This window comes from Mobula hypostoma, chromosome 1 (genome assembly GCF_963921235.1).
Source record: "Mobula hypostoma chromosome 1, sMobHyp1.1, whole genome shotgun sequence".
In the NCBI taxonomy this organism is placed as follows: domain Eukaryota; kingdom Metazoa; phylum Chordata; class Chondrichthyes; order Myliobatiformes; family Myliobatidae; genus Mobula; species Mobula hypostoma.
In genome coordinates, this window is record NC_086097.1 from 43,406,859 (window position 1) to 43,430,863 (window position 24,005).

The 24,005-nt window shown below is 39.9% G+C and overlaps 1 protein-coding gene across 1 annotated transcript in view; it reads right to left on the minus strand.

Annotated features, from left to right (window-relative positions):
• The window catches only part of wdr20a (WD repeat domain 20a), a 44,029-nt gene extending 20,350 nt beyond the window's left edge, over positions 1 to 23,679 (minus strand). Inside the window, exon 1 of the mRNA XM_063047274.1 lies at positions 23,404 to 23,679. Within this exon, the coding sequence (XP_062903344.1) occupies positions 23,404 to 23,652 (249 nt within the window). The 5' untranslated portion in view covers positions 23,653 to 23,679. The remainder of the gene's footprint in view (positions 1 to 23,403) is intronic.
• Positions 23,680 to 24,005: the final 326 nt, after the last annotated feature.

The window sequence follows — 24,005 nt, forward strand, 5'->3', positions numbered from 1 at the left end:
TGTGAGAAAAACCAGGCTACAGAGGAATCAGATTGATCATAACGTCCTCAGCTGACAAAGATTCACTTGGCCAAATTGTCATCTTTAAAGCTGCGAGGGGAAAAAAAGAAATACTTTTGAAACTGTCTTGAAATTTCTCTCAAAGCCATAAGAGCTCTCTCCCCAGCCCAAAAAAAGAGTAGCAGTACCTCAAACAGTAAAACTGTTTTCCAGTAAAACAAGTTTTTGCTTTTTATTTAGAACAGATATTAAATCTTCACACAGACTGAGAAATTTTTAGCAGAAATAAATAAATTATTCCAAGATCTGAATTCATGTAAAATGTCAGAAGCTACAATAGAAGAGGTGTGTTGCTGGCATTATGGCCAGTGGGTGTTAAGTGCACCCAACTTGGAAAATACAATTTTGTAACACTCCAACAGTTTCAATATGTAAAAAGAATCAAAATACAATTTTAGATTGCACTTAGATGTAAATGGGTTACCCAGATTTGAAATGTAGTTTTGGAATAAAGCACAACCCAGGATAAATTCCCGGATGAAAAAGACTATTATGCACTAGTGACAAGGGAGCAATAACACCATCACAATAACTCATTTGAAAATCTAAAGACCCGTATAGTTTTGTAAAATAATATTCCATTCAAAATGCTTCTAGGTAGCTACACTATTCAAACTATTATTCATTTGTAGTCATTAGTACTCCGTTTTGTGATCTATAAAAAGATAAAACTGCAGCACACCAAAACCTATAGAATCCTTTTGTTTTTAAACTGAACATTTTCCACAAAGCCATTGAATTACACAAATTGCCTGTGTTGAATCGAGACAAAGCATTGCAAACTAATAAAAAGGTCTGGAACTTTCGAGTTTGCTTCCTAAATTTCTCCAACTTTCCCTCCTTTAAGGTACACCTTGATATTTAACTCCTTGACTGAGCTTTTTAACAATGTATGATGTCTGGTTTAATAAAACTGAGACTCATTGCGTTTTATACACATACACATAGCATTAGACAGTGAATCAAACTTGAATACACATTAGCTTAAAAGTAGCCTGCTTGGATTTCCTCCAGGTGTTTTGATGTCCTCCCACATCCCAAAGATGTGCATGTTGGTTGGTTGGTTAATTGGCTGTTGTATTTGCCCCTAGCGTGTAGACAAGTGACAGAATTTGCAAGGCATTCCTGAGAATGTTTTCGTGTTGTACACCTCCATGGCTCTATCTTCAGATGATCAACATGCCAACCATTTTGTCTTCAAAATATCACCGGAGTTCTATATAACTCTTCTGTGCCTTCCAAATCAAATCATCCACCCCTTCTGCTGACAGAAGTTGTTTAGGCTAAACCAAAAAGAAATGGCGAGCCTGAGGTCAAAATCTGAACTCAAATTAGTTGGGTAGAATGAAAGAAATATGTAGGATGATTTGCTTACAATTCTGGACTATGGAGGTGTTCAAACTTCTGTGATACATTCTCAGGGCAGACAGGTATAGCAACATGCTGGGTGGAGAAATACTCCCATCTAAAAATGAATGCAATTACTGTATCTTATTCCTTATGACCCTAGTAAACTGCTGCCCAAACCCTTATTATCGGTACACATTAAATACATGGTGCTCACAGAGACAGTATGAAACAAGCCTCTAAAGAACATTAGTAACTTGTTAAAGAGACATTAGAACAGGCAGGGAACTGAGGGATCCAGACCACATACAGGCAGATTATCATCATCAGATGCCGTGCCCTGTTTGAGCTTTGACTGCCATGGCCCACACACTCCTGTTTCGGGTCAAGTGGATCAATTCATTGATATTCATTTCCAGTTCTCCGGCTGCTGTCTCTATCATCATTTGTCTTCCTCTCGCTTTCTTCCTTTCAATCTTTCCCATAATTACTGTGCATTCTAACTCCTCTTTCTTAATCACATGTCCAATGAAGTTACGTTGCCTTTTCATGATATTGTGCAGGCAGATACACAATTTAAATTAGCCTCATGGTCAGCACAAATACCATGGATCAAGAAGTTTGTTCCTCTGTTCTGTTACCACCTCTATAGATCTGTTTAAAAGTTTGTGTTTTGATAATATTCACTCTTTTTACCCTCCTACCTCACCGTTATTTCTTAAATACACTGTTTACTCGCTAAAAAAGCGCAAGGAATTGATGCATACAACCCAGAATTACAAAACATTCTTGAAGCTAGTGACTTTCAGAAAATTTTGCACATTTCAAGCAGCTTTATTAATTAACATAGCGCATCGAGTATTTCATATCTGCATATTTGAGGCATGGACAGTTTGGCATTCCAATAATTTCATTTGCCAAGTAGATTCTAACTATATAACAACATTTCTATTTCCTTTGCTTAGGTGATATAAATGGCATCAATTATAACATATTGTGAACCGACGTAATAAAACAGCACTGAAAGCAAATACAAGTAATTCCTTGGAGGACAGACAACACTAGAAATGTACACTGGATCCTTTTCTGATGTGATAAGACTGATGGAATGCAGACAGCCCTTCTATCAGAATGAAAGGTGTATTTCCCATATTAGAGTAGGGTATAGTACAATGGATTTTAACTTTATATTCATCTTATAATAATGTTTTGTACCTCACAACATGGCCTCATCATTTCTCAGAAATATCAACCTTAATTACGAGGGGTGATTGATAAGTTCATGGCCTAATGTAGAAGATGAGTTATTAATTTCAAACTTTCTGCATTTTCACTCAAAGAGTTGAACTGCACGTGCACGTAACGAGAGCTGTATAACTCATCTCCTTCTACCTTAGGCCACGAACTTATCAATCACCCCTGCTGCAGTCTACCTGGAGGTCCACGACGCTCTCGTTACATGCATGTGCAGGTCAACTCTGAGTGATAATGCAGAAAGTTGGAAGTTAATAACTCATCTCCTTCTACCTTAGGCCACCAATTTATCAATCACCCTTGCTGTGGACCACTTCTACAAAGACGGGATCCGTATGCTCCATGACCACTGGACTAAGTGTGTATATGTAGGGAAAATAAATGTGCTGGGTTTCCTAAAATTGACTCCTTCTACCTGAGGCCACGAACTTCTCAATCACCCCTCGTATGTTCATGCTTAGATCAAAGTACAGCACTATCATTGAATCCATATTAGTAACAACAAGAACATCTACAAAGTGAACAGCTTCATCACATTTCATAGTATGAAGTTCAAGACAAAAGAAAATCTGCAGATACTGGAAATCCAAACAACACACACAAAATGCTGGAGGAACTCAGGTCAGGCAGCATCTGTGAAAAAGAATACAGTCAATATTTCAGGCCGAGACCCTTCATCAGGACTGAAGATGATGAGCAGTCAGAGTAAGGTGGTGGGGGGAATGGAGGGAAGTTCAAGATATTGGTAGCAGTCACCTAAACAAAAAGGCACAAGCCAAGAAAAGCAACTACAAATAATCAAAGCTGGCATCGGAACATATTGTTACGTGACTGCACAAGACAGAATTCTTGAAATAACTGAGAACCAAATGGAATAATGTTTTACTTTGTATGCGATCCTAAATACTAACAATGATATTGGAATTAACTTGCTTGAAGGAAATCATAATTTGAAATATTTTAATTTATGTTAAAAATCAGGTCAAAAGTAGTTCTTCACCACCGGGCATTTTTCCCCATTCTTTACACACCTGTAGAAGTTAAAATAGACAACTGGATGATAGTAATTACACTTTCTATTTGCTTTACTTGCCAAGAAATCAGACTTAGCAAAATAAATCTAGAGGTTACTTTGATATTACAGCTTAGGGATAAAATGTATATTTACACTCAATCATAAAGGAGCAACAACACATGCTGCAGCATATAAAACAGGACTCAACATCCAGCACCCTATTTTGCTTGAGATCCTAGAGTCTGTGCCTTTTAACAATGATGCTGCAAACATAGTCAAAACTTTCTACCTGTCAAACATCTTTAAATGCAACACAACTACACGAGTTATTTTTTATATTACCACCAAATTCAGTAATGTAACTCAAGCTCAATTTTAATCAAAATAACTACTTGCTTAGAAGACACACAAAACCTCAGCTAACAGGATGAATTTCTCATTTGTTATGACTCAAGAGGTAGCCAGTTAGCCCATCACATCATGCTGGCTCTCAGATTAATACCATCAGTCCAATTTGCCCACTTTTTTTTCCTGTAACACATTCCTTCGCATACACATCTGCCCCATCCTTATTCTATCACACACCTACACTAGGGGCAATTCATTACAGTCAATTAACCCTGCCAGCCAGGATGTCTTTGGGATGCGGGAAGAAACTGAAAACCCAGACAACTAGAGTGAGAATGTACAAAGTGCACAAAGGTAGCACCAAAGAGAGAGGATCAACCTTGTGTAGCTGGAGCCATGAAGCAGGAGCACTACATGTGGCATTGCTGTGAGTCAAACAAAAACAAATGATTGATTTATAATACATTTAAATACTAGTCTCTGTAGAATATGAAAATAATAGCATCCATGAATTCAATCTAGATCAAAAAACTAAACAAATACGTATGACTCTAATAGTCGAGCAGTTAAATTAGAAAGCATGTGTTTAATGAGCTTCCCTCGCCTTTCCAAGGTTCTAATACGAATAGTGAGTATACAGTACATGTACTCATCTATTCTACAGTACAGTACATCTAAAGTGCAGTGCATGTAGTTTAGTTTGGAGAGCAAGCTACAACTTGATGGAAAACTGCAAGTGTATTTGCCTCTCTTTTACTATAATAAATATCATTATCTTTTCTTGTACTTTAAGTACACCATCATTAATTTATTATTGATAGCGGCTGTTTGCATAATTAAATTTAGCCGAAGGTAATTGTCAAGTGGTAAATGTATAAGTATTAAGATTAGCTTTACTTGTCACATATGCATCGAAACAGAGTGAAATGCATCATTTGCATCAGTGACCCACACATCTGAAGATGACACCTGTGTGCCGGAGACAGCCCACAGGCATCGCCTTGCTTCCAGCACCAATACAGCATTTCCACGACTTGCTAACCCAAACGTCTTTGGAACATGGGAGAAAACCAGAACACGCAGAGGAAACCTCTGCAGTCATACTGAGAACATTACAGATTGAATCTTAATTGCTGATTGCTGGTGCTGTAATGGTGTTATACCAACCATTACACTACCATGCCACATATGTTTCAACCCTAAAACTATTCTGTGTCATGCTGGTAAAGTCTTTACTCCAATGTTAAAAATACACCGAGAACTTGTTTAATGTCTTACTTTAAAACCTCTTCCTAATGTTTTTGTGACTCTGTAAATATTTTTGAACTTGCATTTCTGTACTTTTTCCTCCAAACCTACAGGTCATAACCATTGGGTCAGTTTTTTAAAATTACATCTGGAACTCCTATCAACATAAAAAGATGATGAAGATACAAAAGTCTGTTTTAAAAATGGCTGCATTTTTAATAAAAAGGAAAATAAAATGTGAGAAAATGAATAACATTAAGACACTGGATATTACACTAAATCAGATCAGTACATGGTATTAAGATGTGGGTTTGAATTTCAGTAATCTTGGAAAACCTCCTCCCATTGATTACAGGCCTGCAATGCACACTCAGACATGGGATCGTAACAAACTGCCATACTCAGATCACCGGGAATGAAGGTCAGAAAATATACTGGGTGCAGTTTCTGTATTCTCTTTGGAGCTTTAGGCTCTGTTGCTCGAGCAAAGTAGTGCAAACCTCAACTCAGTGAAGAGCTCAATGTCAAGAGGCTCCATCTTTTAAGTGAGATATTAACAAATTGCAAAAGCATCCCTCCAAATTGCCTGTGGATTGCAAGGAAAAGATAAAAGGAAAATTGCATAAAAAGGAAAACCTTTATTTGAAAATTTACTTTAACTGGGGAATACATCCAAGCTTGTACTAAAATGCAAGGCTGTTATGTGGATATGTACAATATAGGATTTAACATGTGCAAACTTACAAGGTGCAGTTTCCATCACAATTACATTTTATTGCTATTCTTTTGTACAAAAAAAGCTACAAAGTTCAGTTAAGAAAAATGTGCATAGAATGTGTTGTTAGTTTCAAATAATTCAATGTTAAATAGGAGGAACTTCCATACTGAGAGGGGGAGATGAAGCCAAATGTTTGTACATTTGCATTTCTGTGAACAATTAAGAAATCCAACCAGAAAATAAAATACTGAACTCAATTCTAATAGACTTTGCAATTTAAGTTTTGCAGCAGCTATTGAAATTTGTTCATAACCAACAGCCAACTACACGGGTTATTTAGCTAGCATTTGGTGGAAAAATATACAAAATTCAATTTAAAAATTTGTTCTGCTATACTCAAACTCATTATATAATACAACACCCCCTCCACCAAAAAAGCAGTTCTTCTAATCCAAGAACTTTGTATAATTGCATATTACCTTGTAACTATCATCCCCTAACCAATACACCCTCTCCTGTCAGTGATTTTGTGGATTTGCTGGTAGATCTACAATGATACCTGCATCTTTGGCAAACTCATTTAAAGAAATTTAAAGAATGAATCACTTGACAGTTTGAGTGTTGAAGAGAATATTGTCTATTATCAACATTCTTTTGCTGTTCCTGGGCCACTGAAGCAAATAAGCAACCTGTTCACAAATATTTTTAAAGCCTGCTCCATCATGAGCTGAAGTATTCTCCCATCTAGTCTCAAATTCCGGCTTTCTCCCCATATCCCTTGATACCCTGACTAATTATATATTGTATTGTATACAGTTCTAGTCACTGAATTATAGGAAAGATGTCAATAAAATTGAGAGAGTACAGAGGAGGTTTACTAAAATGTTGCCTGGGTTTCACCTAAGTTACAGAGAAAGGTTGAACAAGTTAGGTCTTTATTCTTTGGAGCACAGAAGGTTGAGGGGGGACTTGATAGAGGTGTTTAAAATTATGAGGGGGATTGATAGAGTTGACATGGTTAAACTTTTTCCATTGAGAGTGGGGAAGACTCAAACAAGAGGACATGAGTTGAAAGTTAGAGGACAAAAGTTTAGGGGTAACATGAGGGGGAACTTCTTGACTCAGAGAGTGGTAGCTGTGTGGAATGAGCGTCCAGCAGAAGTGGTTGAGGCAGGTTCAATATTGTCCTTTAAAGTTAAATTGGATAGACATATGGACAGGAGAGGAATGGAGGGTTATGGGCTGAGTGCAGGTCGGTGGAACTAGGATAGGGTAAGAGTTCGGCACGGACTAGAAGGGTCAAGATGGCCTGTTTCCGTGCTGTAATTGTTATATGGTTATAAAATGCTTGATCGCTCATAACTTTGCATCAGTAACATCTGAGTGTAACTTTGTATTTCTCAGACATACACTTTCCTCTGGGAATGTGGAAAACCACTGACAACTTGTACTGAAATCAATATGAAAATCTGATTTGCATACAAAGATAAAAGCCATTGGAATGTTAAATTGACCTAACTACTGAATTAATACAGGCAAAAGGAAATTGGAGTGGCTCCTCAATAGACATGGAGTAAAGCAATTCAGGGTTTTGGGGGAAAAAAATGATACAAATGTGTTTTGAAATCAGATCTCAAATGTAAGACAATCCAAATAGGTTATATTCTAATAACCTTATTTTCTTGTCTGATTATAACTACTTCTGACACCTGAAGGCAGGGTGCTCTCCCTCATAAACTAACCTCAATTCCAATTGCAAGTACTTTGCTTAAAAATTAAAAAACTCATTGGCCAGAATGGAACAACCTTCAAAAGATATGTAACTTAAGTCAATATCCAATATTCACAAAAGCTCTGTAAAGAACTTTTTTTTTATTTAGGTGAGCATATAATGCAAAAGGGTGGGTGCCTTTCCTTTCCCATTTGTGGAAAACAAAGCAAGAAACATACAACCCAACATGCCTGCAGCAAGAAAACAATTTCCTCGCTTTCTTTCATTGTCAAGGGAATTCAGGAAATATCCAAAACAATTAGAAAACAAAGTTGCTGAAAATCTGGTGATCTTTGGAGTAAGGCCACAGAATGGCCAGGTAGAGCACATAAGAAATTAATTTCTTTTTAAAATGTTCTTTCCAATTTAGGACATATTGTGGCAAAGAGGAACAATAATTGATTGGAAAAAGATAGAAATAATTTTTAAAATTCTCACACGACCACAGCTTCCAACACAACAAACTATTCACTATGCCTTTGGAGCACACCAACTCATATCAACAAAATTCTAATGCTTGTCTGTGAGATCTGCTGAGAACCATAGAACATTACAGCACAGAAACAGGCCTTTTGGCCCTTCTCACTGTGCCAAACCATTTTTCTGCCTAGTCCCACTGACCTGCACTTGGACTATATCCCTCCACACACCTCTCATCCATGTACCTGTCCAAATCAAACCAAAGCCTGGTTTATATGATCCCTTTTGGGAAAATATCAGGTTAACCTTTGTCAGGGATTACAAATCTGTCCAACTCTATTTACCTCAGATCCTTCATATTCTGTGAACTTTACATAGTGAAGGAACAGGTATTTGGCCCAACAGTAACTCAGCACTCAAATGAACGATCTTTCCTCATTTTCTATTATATTCTTCCCTGTTTTATTGATACTCACTTAACTGACGTTTACCCCTGCTGACATAAGTTACCTTAAATGTAACAGTATGCTAGATACATTACACTTATAAAATTATTAACCCAAGTGATCTATAAGATATAATAGAATAAAAAGAGAAAATGCTAGAAACAGACCTTGGAGCCTCCAGGTGCATGTTTGATGTTACATGCAATCAAATACTACCACGATCTCACAGCACTCTTACCTCAGCTTTGGAATTCAGCACTTCAGTCCACATTTGGTTTAAGTCTGAAGTGCTGGCAAAACTGAACTTCATTCGTGAGCAGGTTATTGGAGAGCAAAGGGTATTTTTATTACTGCTCTTTCATTATCACTGCTTCTAAAGGATGGAAGTCCCTGCTCAAGGTCACGCGGCAATACTTATACAAGGACTACAGTCATTCAAGATGACTCAACTTCTCAGAGAACCAGGGATCAACGAAAGGAATCCTTGGCAAACCCAGCATTCATGTACCATGACACAAAAATTAAGGAGGCTTTATCCATTATTTGGAAATTTAGAACTGAACTGCACACCAGCAATACAGTAAATAAGTAAATTAAACGACAGCTAAACAACAAATATTTCAACATGCAAGGTATTATAAAATTAATTCCTAAATTAAGTAGAACAAATATATTTTTATTTAGAGATAAAGTGCCCTTCCAGTGGCACTACCCTGCTACCCCCAACAACTCCGATTTACTCCTAACCTAGTCATGGGACAAGTTACAATGACCAATTAACCTATCCGAATATGCCTTTGGAAGGAATCCAGAGGACCCGGAGAAAACCCACGCATTCCACAAGGAGGATTTACAGAGGATGCCAGAATAACACTTAGTCTCTGAGGCCGACGTCAGAACATCTTTCAAGAGTGCGAACCCTCATGAGGCATCAGGCCCCAATGATGTACCTAGCAGGGCTCTCAAAACTTGTACCAACCAACTGGCAGAGAGTTCAAATACATCTTTAATCCTTCACTGCTGCTGTCAGAAGTTCCTATCTGCTTCAAAATGGCAACAATCATACCGGTGCCCTAGAACTGCAGGGTGAGCGGCCTCAACAACTATTACCCAGTGGCACTCACATCTACCGTGATGAAGTACTTTGAGAGGGTGGCCATGGCTAAAATCAACTCCTGCCTAAGCAAGGATTGGGACCTGCTGCAATTTGCCTAGCCACAATAGGTCTACAGCGGATGAAATCTCACTGGCTCTCCATTCAGCCTTGGATCACTGGACAATAGTAATACCCATGTCAGGTTGCTGTTTATTGACTGCAGCTCATACCCTCATTTCTAATCAACAAACTCCAAAACTTGGGCATTTGTACCCCTTCTGCAACTGAATCCTTGACTTCCTCACTGGGCAACTACAGTCAGTGCAAATCAGAAATATTACCTCCTTGCTGACAATCAACATTGATGCACCTCTGAATGTGCACTGAGCCCACTGCTCAAGTCTCTCTACATCCACAATTGTGTAGACAGGCACAGCCCAAGCACCATCAGTAAGTTTGCCATCAACACAACTATTGGTGGCAGAATTTCAAATGGTGAGGACTGGGGATACAGGAGCAAGATAGGTCAGCTGCTGGAGTGGTGTCGCAGCAACAACTTTACACTCAACATCAGTAAGACCAAGGAATTGATTGTGAGTTTCAGGAAGGGGAAGTAGAGGAAACACATCAGTCCTCAGTCAGAAGTGGAAAGGGTGTGTAGTTTCAAGTTCCTGGGTGTCAACATTTCTGAGGATTTACCCTGGGCCCAACATACTGATGTAATTAGAAAAGCGACGCCGGCCCCCTAGGCCTGAGTCGACATAGTAGTAGCACAAAAGCGGCACAACAGTATCTATATTTCATTAGGAGTTCGAGAAGTATTGGTATGTTACCAAAGACACTTCACGCAAATTTCTACAGATCAAAGTTAAAAAGTTCAAAGTTCAAGGTAAAATTTATTATCAGAGTACATACATGTCACCACACACAACCCTGAGATTCTTTTTCCTGCAGGCATACTTAGCAAATCTATACAACAGTAACTGTAATGGGATCAAAGAACAACAAACTGTGCAAATTCAAATACAAATAAAAAGCAATAAATAACAAGAGCATGAAATAACAACGAAGAGTCCTTAAAGTGAGGCCATCAATTGTGGGAACACCAGAAATAGAATGAGTGTAGTTTTCCTCGTTTGTTCAAGAGCCTGATGGTTGAGGGGTAGTAACTGTTCTTGAACCTGGTGGTACAAGTCCTGAGGCTCCTGTACCTTCTACCTGATGGCAGCAAGAAAAGAGCACAAACAAGAGAAAATGTGCGGATGCTAAAAATCCAAGCCACACACACAAAATGCTAGAGGAACTCAGTAGGCCAGGCTGTACCCATGGAAAAGAGTGCTGTCGACGTTTTGGGCTAAGACCCTTCATCAGGACTGATCATGTCCTGATGAAGGGTCTCGGTCCAAAATGTCAACTGTACTCTCTTCCATAGATGCTGTCTGGCCTACTGAGATCCTCCAGCATTTTGTGTGTGTTGCTGAGAAAAGAGCATTGCCTGGGTGGTGAGGACCTTCAATGATGGATGCCGCTTTTCTATAGCAATGTTTCATGTAGATGTGCTCAATGGTTGTGAAGGTTTTACTCGTGATGTACTGGGCCGAATCCATTACCTTTTGTAGGAGTTTCTGCTCAAAGGCATTGGTGCTCCCATGATGCAGCCAGTCAGCAGACTTTCCACCACACATCTATAGAGGTTTGCCAAGGTTCTTGATGACGTGCCAAATCTCTGCAGACTCCGGGGGAAGTAGAGACACAGTTGCGCTTTTTTGCATGATATGTCCAGGACAGGTCCTCTGAGGTAGGAATTTAAAGTTACTGACATTCTCCACCTCGGATCCTCCAATAAGTACTGGTTCATGGACTCCGGTTTCCCTCAAGTCTACAATCAGTTCCTTGGTCTTGTTGACATTGTGTAAGAGGCTGTTGTTATTACACCACACAGCTAAATTTTCAAATCTTCCTCCTATAAGCTGATTCATCACAACCTTTGATACAGCCCACCAAAGTGGTGTCATCAGCAAACTTGTATATGGTGTTCAAGCTGTAGTTAGCCACATAGTCATAGATGTAAAGCAAGTAGAGAAGGGGGCTAAGCACACATTCCTGTGGTGCTCCTGTGAAGCATCATGGAGAGTATCTAATTGATTGCATCTGCAATGGAAGGTCTACAGCACAGGATTGGTAAAAGCTGCTGTTTCTTTGGATTTATTACCTGCGTGGTGAGGGAGAGCTTGCTCTCCATACCATACTGACTTGGCTTGCGTATCACGTAGACAGACTGCTCGGATGCACCATCCATGGATAACCCCAACCACCTGAGCGCCTAATTGCAATGCACGGCAGTCACAAAACAACAAATTTTACAACATATGCCAGTGATATTAAACCTCCTGATTTTTATTTCCTCAAATATCATTCTGTAATCTACATGCAGTCCAATCATTAGCATCTCACTCTACATTGGGGGTTCTCAATCTTTTAATGCTATGGACCCCAGATTGGGAATGCCTGCTCTACATACAGTTTGCAGCTCCGATTTCTTTTCAGGTAAAACAGTCCAACAAATTATCTGATTATTTCTCTCCATTAAGTCATCTGAGAAACTTGTCAAATAGTCACTAGATTTTTGCCATAATCTTTTCCAAAATAGAATTGAGTTAAGGTCACACAAGACAAAAACAAACTTGTTCATGCCTATCATCAATTACCCATTTACCTTCTTGGTCAACAGACTACTATGCCATAGAAATTAGTACTCATCTACCAAAATTTTCTACTTCCCCCCACCCAATCAAGTCAGATGTTCCAGATTTAACTACCCAAGGATGGAAATAAAAGTTTCCTCAAACTTCCTCTAGACCTTTGGTCCTTCTCCTAAATCTATAATCATCAGTTGTGAAGAACAATTTCTTAATGTCTACCCTCTTAGGTTCAAATAATTTTGCATTCCCCATCATAACCTCTGATTCAGTCTCTCCTCATAATTGAAATGTTCCACCCCCACAACATCCTGGTGCATCTCCTTAGCATCTTCTCCAGAGCCAAAGCAAACTCCTATTGTTTACAAATCATAAGAAAACAGCACCGGATACCAGCACACAGTCTATCATACCTATACCGGCTCTTCACCGGAGCACTTTGCCAGTTCCATTTAGCAACGTTTATTCCACAGCTTTGCACATTTCCTGGCCACTATACCTGTAAGTGCCATATTCCAGATTCCAGCCACAAACCGAATGAAATTATATTTCTTCAGCTTGCTTAATCTTCTTCCTCTGTTTCATGTGTGACCTCCAGTTCTTGACCTCACAAAGGTAACAACATCCCATGAGCCATTCTGACATCAATTCTTGCCTCACGCTTCTCTTCAAAGCATAACTTCTCCAATCCATTTTTTGTAGATCTTCATCAATACCATAATGATTGATGTTAATGGTTGTACAGCTCCAGCAACCTGGGCTCAATCCAGCCGCTGTTCTTCCTGTGACCGCATACATTTCCTCCGGGGTACACCGGCTTCCTCACACATTCCAAAGATGTATGGATTAGTAGATTAACTGGTCACATGGACATAATCAGGTGGCAGGGCTCGTTGAGTTGGAAGGACCTGTTACTGCACCGTATCCCGAAATAAATAAATAAATACCATTCTCTCCCTCTCTTTGTGGATCCCCTGCTGATAAAATATAAAATGCCTCAGTTTCTCAATCTGCCCTGTCGCTTTTCATAACTTGGGCACCTATTATCTCAGGTCCCTCTGATCCTGCATCTCTTTTAAACATACTTTGTTTTTTCATTCGCCCCTTCAAAATGTATCCCCTTTCATTTCTCTGTATCTGCCCTGCCAACGCTCTTTACATATTCTACTGCAATCTACCATCATCTTCTTTGCAGTATGCCATACTAACTCTAGAGTTAGCTACAAATTTAGAAGTTGTGCCTTGCACCCCCAAGGCTATGTTATTAATACAGTAGATTCCAGTTAATTGGGACACAATGGGACCAGTATATTTTGGCTCAATTAAGTTTCATAGAAATTGTTAAAAAGGTATTAAAAAACCGCTCATTTCTGCATACCTTGACACTGTTTTATTCACCCCTTGTTCAATCCCTTCCCACCTATGTTCGTGACACTTCTCACGCTCTGGATTTTTTCAATGATTTTAAGTTCCCCGGCCCCCACCGCTTTATTTTCACCATGGATATCCAGTCCCTATATACCTCCATCCCCCACCAGGAAGGTCTCAAAGCTCTCCACTTCTTTTTGGATTCCAGACCTAATCAATTCCCCTCTACCACCACTCTCCTCCATCTAGCAGAATGAGTCCTTACTCTTAATAATTTCTCCTTTGGCTCCTCCCACTTGCTCCAACTAAAGGTGCAGCCATGGGCACTGGTATAGATCCCAGCTATGCCTGCCTTTTTGTTGGCTTTGTGGATCAGTCCATGTTCCAAGCCTATACTGGTATCCGTCCCCCACTTTTCCTTCGCTACATCGACGACTGCATTGGCGCTGCTTCCTGCACGCATGCTGAGCTCGTTGACCTCATTAACTTTGCCTCCAACTTTCACCCTGCCCTCAAATTTACATGGTCCATTTCTGACACCTCCCTCCCCTTTCTTGATCTTTCTTGATCTCTGAGACAGCTTATCTACTGATGTCTACTATAAGCCTACGGACTCTCACAGCTACCTGGACTATTCCTCTTCCCACCCTGTCTCTTGCAAAAATGCTATCCCCTTCTCACAATTCCTCCGTCTCCGCCGCATCTGCTCTCAGGATGAGGCCTTTCATTCAAGGACGAAGGGGATGTCTTCCTTTTTAAAAGAAAGGGGCTTCCCTTCCTCCACCATCAACTCTGCTCATCCCCTTACACTTCCTCCCTTACCACCATTCAGGACCCCAGACAGTCCTTCCAGGTGAGGTGGCACTTCACCTGTGAGTCGGCTGGGGTGATATACTGCGTCCGGTGCTCCCGATGTGGCCTTCTATATATTGGTGAGACCCGACGCAGACTGGGAGATCGTTTTGCTGAACACCTACGCTCTGTCTGCCAGAGAAAGCAGGATCTCCCAGTGGCCACACATTTTAATTCCACGTCCCATTCCCATTCTGACATGTCTATCCATGGCCTCCTCTACTGTAAAGATGAAGCCACTCTCAGGTTGGAGGAACAACACCTTATATTCCGTCTGGGTAGCCGCCAACCTGATGGCATAAACATGAACTTCTCTAAGCTCTGTTAATGCCCCTCCTCCTGTTCTTACCCCATCCCTTATTTATTTATTCCCTTTTCCCCCCTCACTTTTTTTCTCCCTCTGCCCCTCTCACATTTACTCCATGCCTGCTCTCCATCTTCCTCTGGGTTCCCCTCCCCCTTCCTTTCTCCCTAGACCTCCTGTCCCATGATCCTCTCCCTTCTCCAGCCTTGTATCCCTTTTGCCAAACAACTTTCCAGCTCTTAGCTCCATCCCTCCCCCTCCTGTCTTCTCCTATCATTTTGGATCTCTCTCCCCTCCCCCTCTCAAATCTCTTACTATCTCTTCTTTCAGTTAGTCCTGACGAATGGTCTCGGCTCAAAATGTCGACTGTGCTTCTTCCTATGGATGGTGGGCCTGCTGCATTTCACCAGCATTTTGTGTGTGTTACTTTATCTGAGTAACAGATTATGTATTTAAATGAAATAAGGAACAAATTAGAACATTACCAATACTATCAAACTGCATATTAGTTCCTAATAGTCAACGACGAAGAAGTTCATCTATGCAATGAACAAAATCAGTGCAGACACCTCAAGCAGAGAATGGACTTCTTTCATACAATGCTAGCAATGATTGCATCCTCCGAATCTTTACTTTCATTGTAACATTCAAGCTGATTGTCGATGCCTTCAAATTCTTTGTAGTTCCTAAGTTGTTAAAATAGTGAAATTGTTTCATTTTCACTCCCAGCTGTTTCTGGCATCTCCAAGTCTGAATGCTTGAAACAGATGTGAACAAAACAGTTCTGAATTGTCTTCATGCTTATTTTTCACCAACTATCAGTGACAAAAATCACTGCTTGTTCAGCAACAACACATGCAATTGATGCTATTTTAAAACTGTCCACTCTAAAACTGGTGCAGTGCCTAATGCAATTGAAGCTACTTAGAAACCGTTCAGCAACAGTCTCTTGCCCCAATTAACCAGCAATTTTCCCAAATAAATGAACAGAATCCGGCTATTTTCTCAATTAGTTTTGTTCTTTAAGAGTTACCCCAAATAAGCGGTTGCCCCAATTAACCGATGGCCCAATTAACCACGATCTACTGTATATTAAAAAAACAATAAAACTAACACAGACCATAGGGGAACACCACTATTCCCTTTCCTCTAGTCTAAAAAAAGAACCATTCACCTCAATCTTTTATTGCCTGTTACTTAGTCAGCTGTGCACAAATTGAACCTGGCTTCTATGCATAATAGTTTATTTCTAAATGGGACACTATTAAAGATTTTTTTCAATAAAGTATTTGATATTTTTTCTTTTTACCAAAAACACCTCAAATGTAATTCACCCAAACCGAATACCAAACACAAACAATAGATAAACCCTCCCCAACATGATTACCTTCACCATGGGAGCTATTCCTGCGGGAATGGCCAAGTATTAATAAAACTGTTTATATATCTATATTGCTTTCTTCCTTCAGCTTTTTTTTTTAAACCTCCAAGTGCACAAAGAAAAGACCTACATTACTTCTTTGTGGGCCTATACATTACCCCTACCACTGCCTACCTTCCTTTGTTATTTTATTTGTCACCATCTAAACAGAATACATTTTCTTAGCTTCAATCATCTCACACTACTTGACTTATTTCAACCCTGATTAGCAGAACTGTCCCAGTATCACCAGTAGATACAACTGGTTCCTAGCTTTCATCTCCTGGTAACTATGTTCCCATAATCAGATACCATTCAGTTACGCTGTTAGCTCACGGTTAACACAAGCATTTAGATGTAGCACTCTTAATTTCTGTTCCGCTTTCCTCCTCTCCCCCACCCCCAACACACAAAACCTGCCTTATGTTAACACATAGCAAATGCTGGAGGAACTCAGCAGGGCAGGCAGCATCTATGGAAAGGAATACGATAGTTGATGTTTCGGAGTGAGACTCTTCATCAGGACTGGAATGGAAGAGGTAAGGAGCCGGAGTAAGGTGGTTAAGGAGGTGAAGGGGTACAAGCTAGAATACGATAGGTGGTGAAGCCAGGTTTTTTTTGGGGGGGAGGAAGAGAATGAAGTGAGAAAGGGAAGTGATAGGGGGGAAAAGGTAAAGGGCTGAAAAACGAATCTGATAGGAGAGAAGAGTGGACCATGCGAGAAAGGGAAGGGTGCACCGGGGGAGGTGATAAGCAGGTGAGGAGCCACAGTTGAGAACGAAAGAGGAGGGGAGAGAAATTACCAGAAGTTGGAGAGAAGAATTCACAAACTCTTATTTCAAATAGCAGCACCATAAGTCTCTCCACACTTAAAAACTTACAGTTCCACCGAAAGTCTTCTTGTAAAGTGCTCTTTATAATTCAAAGAATTCAGCCTCCATATCATTGAAATAAGGTATTCTGAAGACTCTCAATACTCAAAAGAAATCCTTCCTTATCTCATCTTAAATAGACATTACCTTATTTTCTGATTCTAAGTTCTGTACAAAAGAAAACATCCCCAAGAATTCAGATCGTCAAGCTGCTAATAATTTTATTTTAATAAGATCCAAACCTTTCCTAAGATAATCCCCTCATATCTGGAATCATCCTAGTGAACCTTCGCCAACTTGCCATCAATAATCTTACCTTAAATGAGGTAATCAATAAAATTACTTTAGATGGCCTTCACTAATACTTTGTACAGTTATAAGACATCCCTGTCTCCTTGAATTAAAATTCTTTCCAATTATACACTGCATTTAGCTTTATGTCACCTTTGTTTCATACGGGAAGAACCCCAACTTCTGTACTTCAGCTTTACACAGTCTTTCTCTATTTAAATCTGTTTCATCACTCTTCCTTCCAAATGAATTTTATATTGTCTTACATTGTATCCCGTTTGTCATTGTTTTGCTTCATCATTCAATCTATATTGCTTAACTGTTTCCAACTCGTTTGACTTTCCACCTACATTTGTATAAAACCAGCAATGGTCACAGCACTGATCCCTCTGGCACCCTGCTGGTTACAGGTTATCCAGTTGAAAATAAACCTGTTATCTCTACATGGCGTTTGGTGCACTTTATTCCAACCTTTATGCTAAAATTACATCCAGCACCATGAACTCTAATCACATTGTTCTTTTACGTGGCACCTTCTTCAGTACCTTTTGATAGTCAAAATATATTATTTGTCATCTCTATACTTCCACAAAGAACTCTAACCAATTAAACATCATTTCTCCATCATAGAGCACGTCAACTCTGCTTGATCCAATTATGACTTTCTAAATATTGTTTACCTCCTTCATAATTGATTCTACCATTTTTACCAATAATAATGGTTCGGCTAACAGACCTGCCGCCTTTTCATTTTTGCACGCTTTTTGAATCATGCTCAGATTCTGAATCAGGTTTTCATGGAGGACACAAACACAATAGATGTGAGTACCACTGGGCAACTGTTGTTGAGGTAACTCGGCCTGCTCTTTCTGGGCACCAACATGATTGATGCCCTTTTGAAGCAGGTGGAGCCTCCGATTGCAGCAATTAGAGGTTCGAGATATTTGTTTACATTCCAGCCAGTTGGTTGCTACAGGTTTTGGGTGCCCTGCCAAATACACCATTGGGGCTTGATGCCTTGCAAGATGTTCTGATGGGCCACTCTGGCAGTTATCCATTCCTCTTGTACTTCACCAAAATTTAAGGAGTTTTGAAAGATTACTGCCACTGCATCCACCAATCCTGTAGCTAACTCTTAAGCTATCAGGTCTTTGGGACCCTTCAGGCTGTTAATTTGCCTAATATTCTCTGCTGATGGTAATGATAATTAAATCCTCTCCCCAACCACTTCTGTAAACTATCATCGATGCTCATACTATTTTCTACCACAAGGATTGATGCAAAATATCTGTTCAATTCTCTGCCATTTCCTTGCTACCCATAAACATTTCTGCAGTTTCATTCACTCAGGGCCTTTGTTCACTTTCACCTTTCTCTTCCTCTTTATGGACACATGATTATCAAGTTATTGCTTCTCACTGAACTTAATTTCCCCATGATTTTATTGTAGTCCATTGTAGTCTGAACTTATCCCTTATTTGCAAGGCTACCACGAGTTGTAGCAACTTTACATTTTTTCTTTTCAACATAACACCCTCGTTAATTTTGTTGGTAAGCGTTATTCCCTCTATTCTTTCACTTAGACACTACCCTTCTCACTGGAATACATTTGCTGGGAGCCATGAAATTCCTCTTTAAACTTTTGCTACCTTACCTGAACCTACTTAATCACTACACTTTAACCAACTCTCTTCAAGTTCCTCAAGTTAAAAAAAGATTTCCTTTTTCATAGTGAATGCTAAATTCTATCACGTTGTGATCAGAACTTCCTGACGGGTGTTGTATTCCAAGATGGCTTATTTAATCCATCTCATTTCATATTATCTGATCCAAATTAGCCTGTCCCTTGATTGGTTCCACAAGGAAGCTATCCCGAATGCACTCAAATTTATTCTTGTATCTTTCATTTTGAGATTAACCTAAAAATTACAGTCACCCTGATTAACATACCCCTCATTATTTCATGATTTATGCTTTTTCTTAGTGTTTTCTTTTTATACTTTTCTTACCATTTGTGGGCCTATACATTACTCCTACCACTGCTTACCTTCCCTTGTTATTTTATTTGCCTCCATCTAAACAGAATACATTTTCTTAGCTTCAATCATCTCATACTACTTGAATTATTTCAACCCTGATTAGCAGAGCTGTCCCAGTATCACCAGTAGATACAACTGTATACTAAGTTCCTAGCTTTCAGCTCCTTATAACTAGGTTCCCATAATCAGTATATCATACCATTCAGTTACGGTCGTAGTTCATAGTTTCAGTTAACACAAGCACTTAGACGCAGAACTCTTAATTTCTGTTCCACGCCCCACACACAAAAATCTGCCTTATATTAACACACAGCAAATGCTGGAGGAACTCAGCAGGTCTGGCAGCATCTATGGAGAGGAATAAACAGTTGCTGTTTTGGAGCGAGACGCTTCATCAGGACTGGAAAGGAAGAGGTAAGGAACCAGAGTAAGAAAGTGGGGGCAGGGGAGGAGAATGAAGTGAGAAAGGAAGTGATAAGGGGAAAAAGGTAAAGGGCTGAAGAAGGAATCTGATAGGAGGGGAGAGTGGACCATGCAAGAAAGGGAAGAGTGCATCAGGGGAGGTGATAAGCAGGTGAGAAGCCTAAACTGAGAATGGAAGAGGAGGAAAGGGGGAGGAGCGAAAAATCACCAGAAGTTTAAAAAAAGCGATATCCATGCCTTCAGATTGGAGGTTATTCAGATAGAATACAAGGTGCTGCTCCTCCATCTTGATAGTGGCCACATCATGGCCATACAGGAGGCCATGGACCAACAGGGCAGAATGAGAATAGGGACTGGAATTAAAATAGTTGACCACCGAGAAATCCTGCTTGTTGTGGATGGAACAAAGATGCTCAACAAAGTGGTCCCCAAATCTACGTCAGGTCTCAGCAAAGTAACTGAGGGCACATCGGGAGCACGAGATACAGTAGACACCCCAAGTTTGCGGATGAAACATTGCCTTACCTGGAAGGCCCTGTATGGAGGTGAGGGAGGAAGTGAATGGGCTGGTATAGCTGTTCTTCCACATGCGTGGATACGTGCCAGGAGTGAGATCAGTGGGGAGGAACGAATGAACAAGAGATTCACAGAGGGAGTGATCCCAGTGGAAAGCTGAGAGTCAATAGGGGATTAAGATGCGTTTGGTGGTAGGATCCCATTAGAGATGGCAGAAGTTGTGGAGAATGATATGCTGGGTTTGGAAGCTCATAGGGTGGTAGGTGAGGAGAAGAGAAATTCTATCTCCGTAAAGGCAAAGGGAAATAGAGTGAGTGTGGATGTCCAGGAAATGGAAGAGAAGCAGGTGAGAGCAATATCAATGCTAGAGGAAGGAAAACCCCGTTCTTTGGAGAGAGGGCATCTCTGATGTTCTGGAAAGGAAAGCCTCATTCTGGGAACAGATGTCGCTGAGACAAAGGGACTGAGAAAAGGCATTTTTACAGGTGACAGGGTGGGAAGAGGTAGTCAAGATAGCTGTGAGTGCCTTAAACCTACCTATCGTCTGTTGTAGCTCTTGCCCTTTATCCCCTCCTTTTGCTTTCTATTTCCCATTCTTTCGTCTTTTCATCATCTATCTCCGTTTTTTTCTACCTCCCTACTCATATACCCATCCGTTTCCACACATCCAGTTGAAGCTCTCCCCAACAGGACAAACACAGACCCCTGATATTGGTTCAGTCTTGTTTGGGTCTAACCAGTCTAGCTCCTTCCTGCCACAGAAACAACACCAATCCCTCAAAAATAAATTCTACCCTCCAACACTATTGCTCTAATTGTCTTAATCACGCTATTCAGAAACCTGCAGCTTGTGGGGCTTTATTCCTATTCTCAGTGTATTTACATTATCTCATTTTTCCATGTCCAAAGAACTTGAGTGCCCAGCAGGGTTAGAAACTGCACCAACAATGAATAACAAATCACTCCCCTCGAGCACTTTGTTAAAAGTGCAGTTTAGTCAGTAATTAAAAGGCCTACTAGCAAGCAACACAATTTCTCTGGCTAGGCTCTTTCTATAGACTGGGTTACCTGAAATCGACTGAGAAGATTCTTCAGTTGGAATGACAGTCTACACTCGAGGTTCTATTTAAATATGCCTGGTAATAAGTGTTCTAGTATACCACAAACACGAGAAATTCTGCAGATTCTGGAAACCTAAAGCAATATGCACAAAATGCTGGAGGAAGTCAGCAGATCAGGAAAGGATTCATAGAAATGAACTGTCAACATTTCGGGCTGAGACCCTTCTTCAGAGAATGCGTACGTTGATTAGTAGACTACAAACCAGGCTGGCTCAAATCCATCTCAGAAGGTAACTTGGTCCTGCTTTCTGGCTAATCAACACTAAGAAACTGCTAGATCTTTGCGCATCTACCCAATGAAGTCACAGCAACTACATTAGAAATATCATCAAGAGGCACTCTGCAGATCTCAAGCAGGTACAAGATATAAAAGAAGGAAATGCAGTAAAATATAATTTTTTACATAATGGAAAACTACAAATGATCTAAAACATATCAACCTTTATGATAGAGTTGATTTGATATTTAATTGTTATGACGATTACAGACATTCCTGTATGCAATCAACTCTACTGAACAAGCATTGATGCAGATTATATTGTTTAACTGTCCCAAAATGTAAACTAAGCACAATCATTTCTTTAAAAGAAATACAAACAGCTGAAACCTCACATTTAGTCTCATGCCCAGATCTTCTTTGGTCCATAAATATAATTGTATATTTTTAATCATTCACAACATCTTTCAATGTACTTAAGCACTGTTAATTTTTCCTTAATTGCAAAATATAAAACACTGCTGTTCTGCACAAGACAGATAACATGTTAACCTATTCTAACTAACTCAGATACAAGCTCGGGAAATGTACTCTGTATCCATGCTTTTCCATTTGATTTATTTATGTTTAATTAATCACTCTCTGCCAACCCCATCTAACACACTTGGTCAAATCAATATCACTTCTTTTAAGAACAACATTCAACAGCTTCAATAATATTTTTAACATGGCCTCCAATTATATCCAAGTAATTATTTTTCAACGAATATATTTTGCTCCTTCAAAAATAAACAGCTATTGGGCCTTATTCATAAGTTAAATAATACAATTCAAAAAAAAACAATGTAAAGTAAAAATTTTGTTTTTGCAAGTAGCACAAAATTTTTAAAAAGCATATAAATATATGAAACATCATAAATGTTCAAATCATTCTAAATCATCATATTCTAAAAACAAGTCCAGCAAGGTGTACCCGGTAACATTCTTAACCCCTCGTCCAATGAAAATTTCTTCACCAGAGCTACATTTTGAAGAGGTGATTCATCAGCACTATTTTAATTTAACAGTTTTAAACTATGTATAAAAAAGGCAAGCAGAGAACATTTTGAACATTGCCCGGGTCATTTTGTACAAAAACAAAGCAACCCTTTGACAATTTTCAAACAGTATTTAAATTGTGCTATATTTCAATTCTTTCCACATATTATTCTTCTAAATGCTGAAATTTAGTTTAGTAAGTGCACAAGCAATCATACACAAAATGAACCAACGGCACTACCATGGAATCTCTGCAAACTCACGTTGACTTAATCCACTGCACTAATCCAAACGTGTTTGCAAACTGAACACGACTTCCATAATTGCTCATTGGGGAGGTGGTGCGGTTTATAGCTGACAAGCTGGGCTGAAGGGGTCAGCTCAGCTCCCACCCTTAATAGCCGCAATAACAACTCATTGCTAACCAGACACTGTGCACTGTACACAACCACTTTTTGTTAAGGCCTTGTTTCCCATTCACTGACCCCGCCCCCGCAAAAATTAACATCTTGATGTTTACCTTCCTTATGCCTTTGTAAATGTAAAAGTACAGCTCCCGGCCCACATTAAAGCAGATTCTGTCCCCATTGCCGGACTGGTCGTTCACATTTACGAATGACACCTTGACTGGATTGGATCCTTGAGAATTAAAAGGCACCCTATTGGGCCGGCTGTATTCAGAGTGGGTCAACACTTTATAAACACCTTCCCTGGTAGTAAACTGGGTTTTAATTTCGTTCATCTCCTTCCCTCCTCCCTCCGTCGCCATGTTGTAATTTAGGATTCATCCTATCCAAGCCCGGATGTTACTCAGTACGCCTGCGTGACCGCTCCGCCGGCTTTACAAGGCGATGACGTCTTCACGTTGAGCCTGTGCGTAGCTTGCGAAGTGACGCCATTTGCGTCGCTTCGCCGGAATAACCGGAAGTTGAACTGTGGCGGGATACCGGAGCGATCATTGGGGACTCATTGAGATTGAGATTCGAGTCGAAATCACAGGAGCTACTTAAACCGACGGGGTTTGGAGCAGGGTCCTGGGCCCATTGTTAGGAGCTTTCTCTCAGGCAGGAAGCGATGGAGAAGACAGAGGTGGTATAGGGTGATAGGAGATGTATGAAGGAA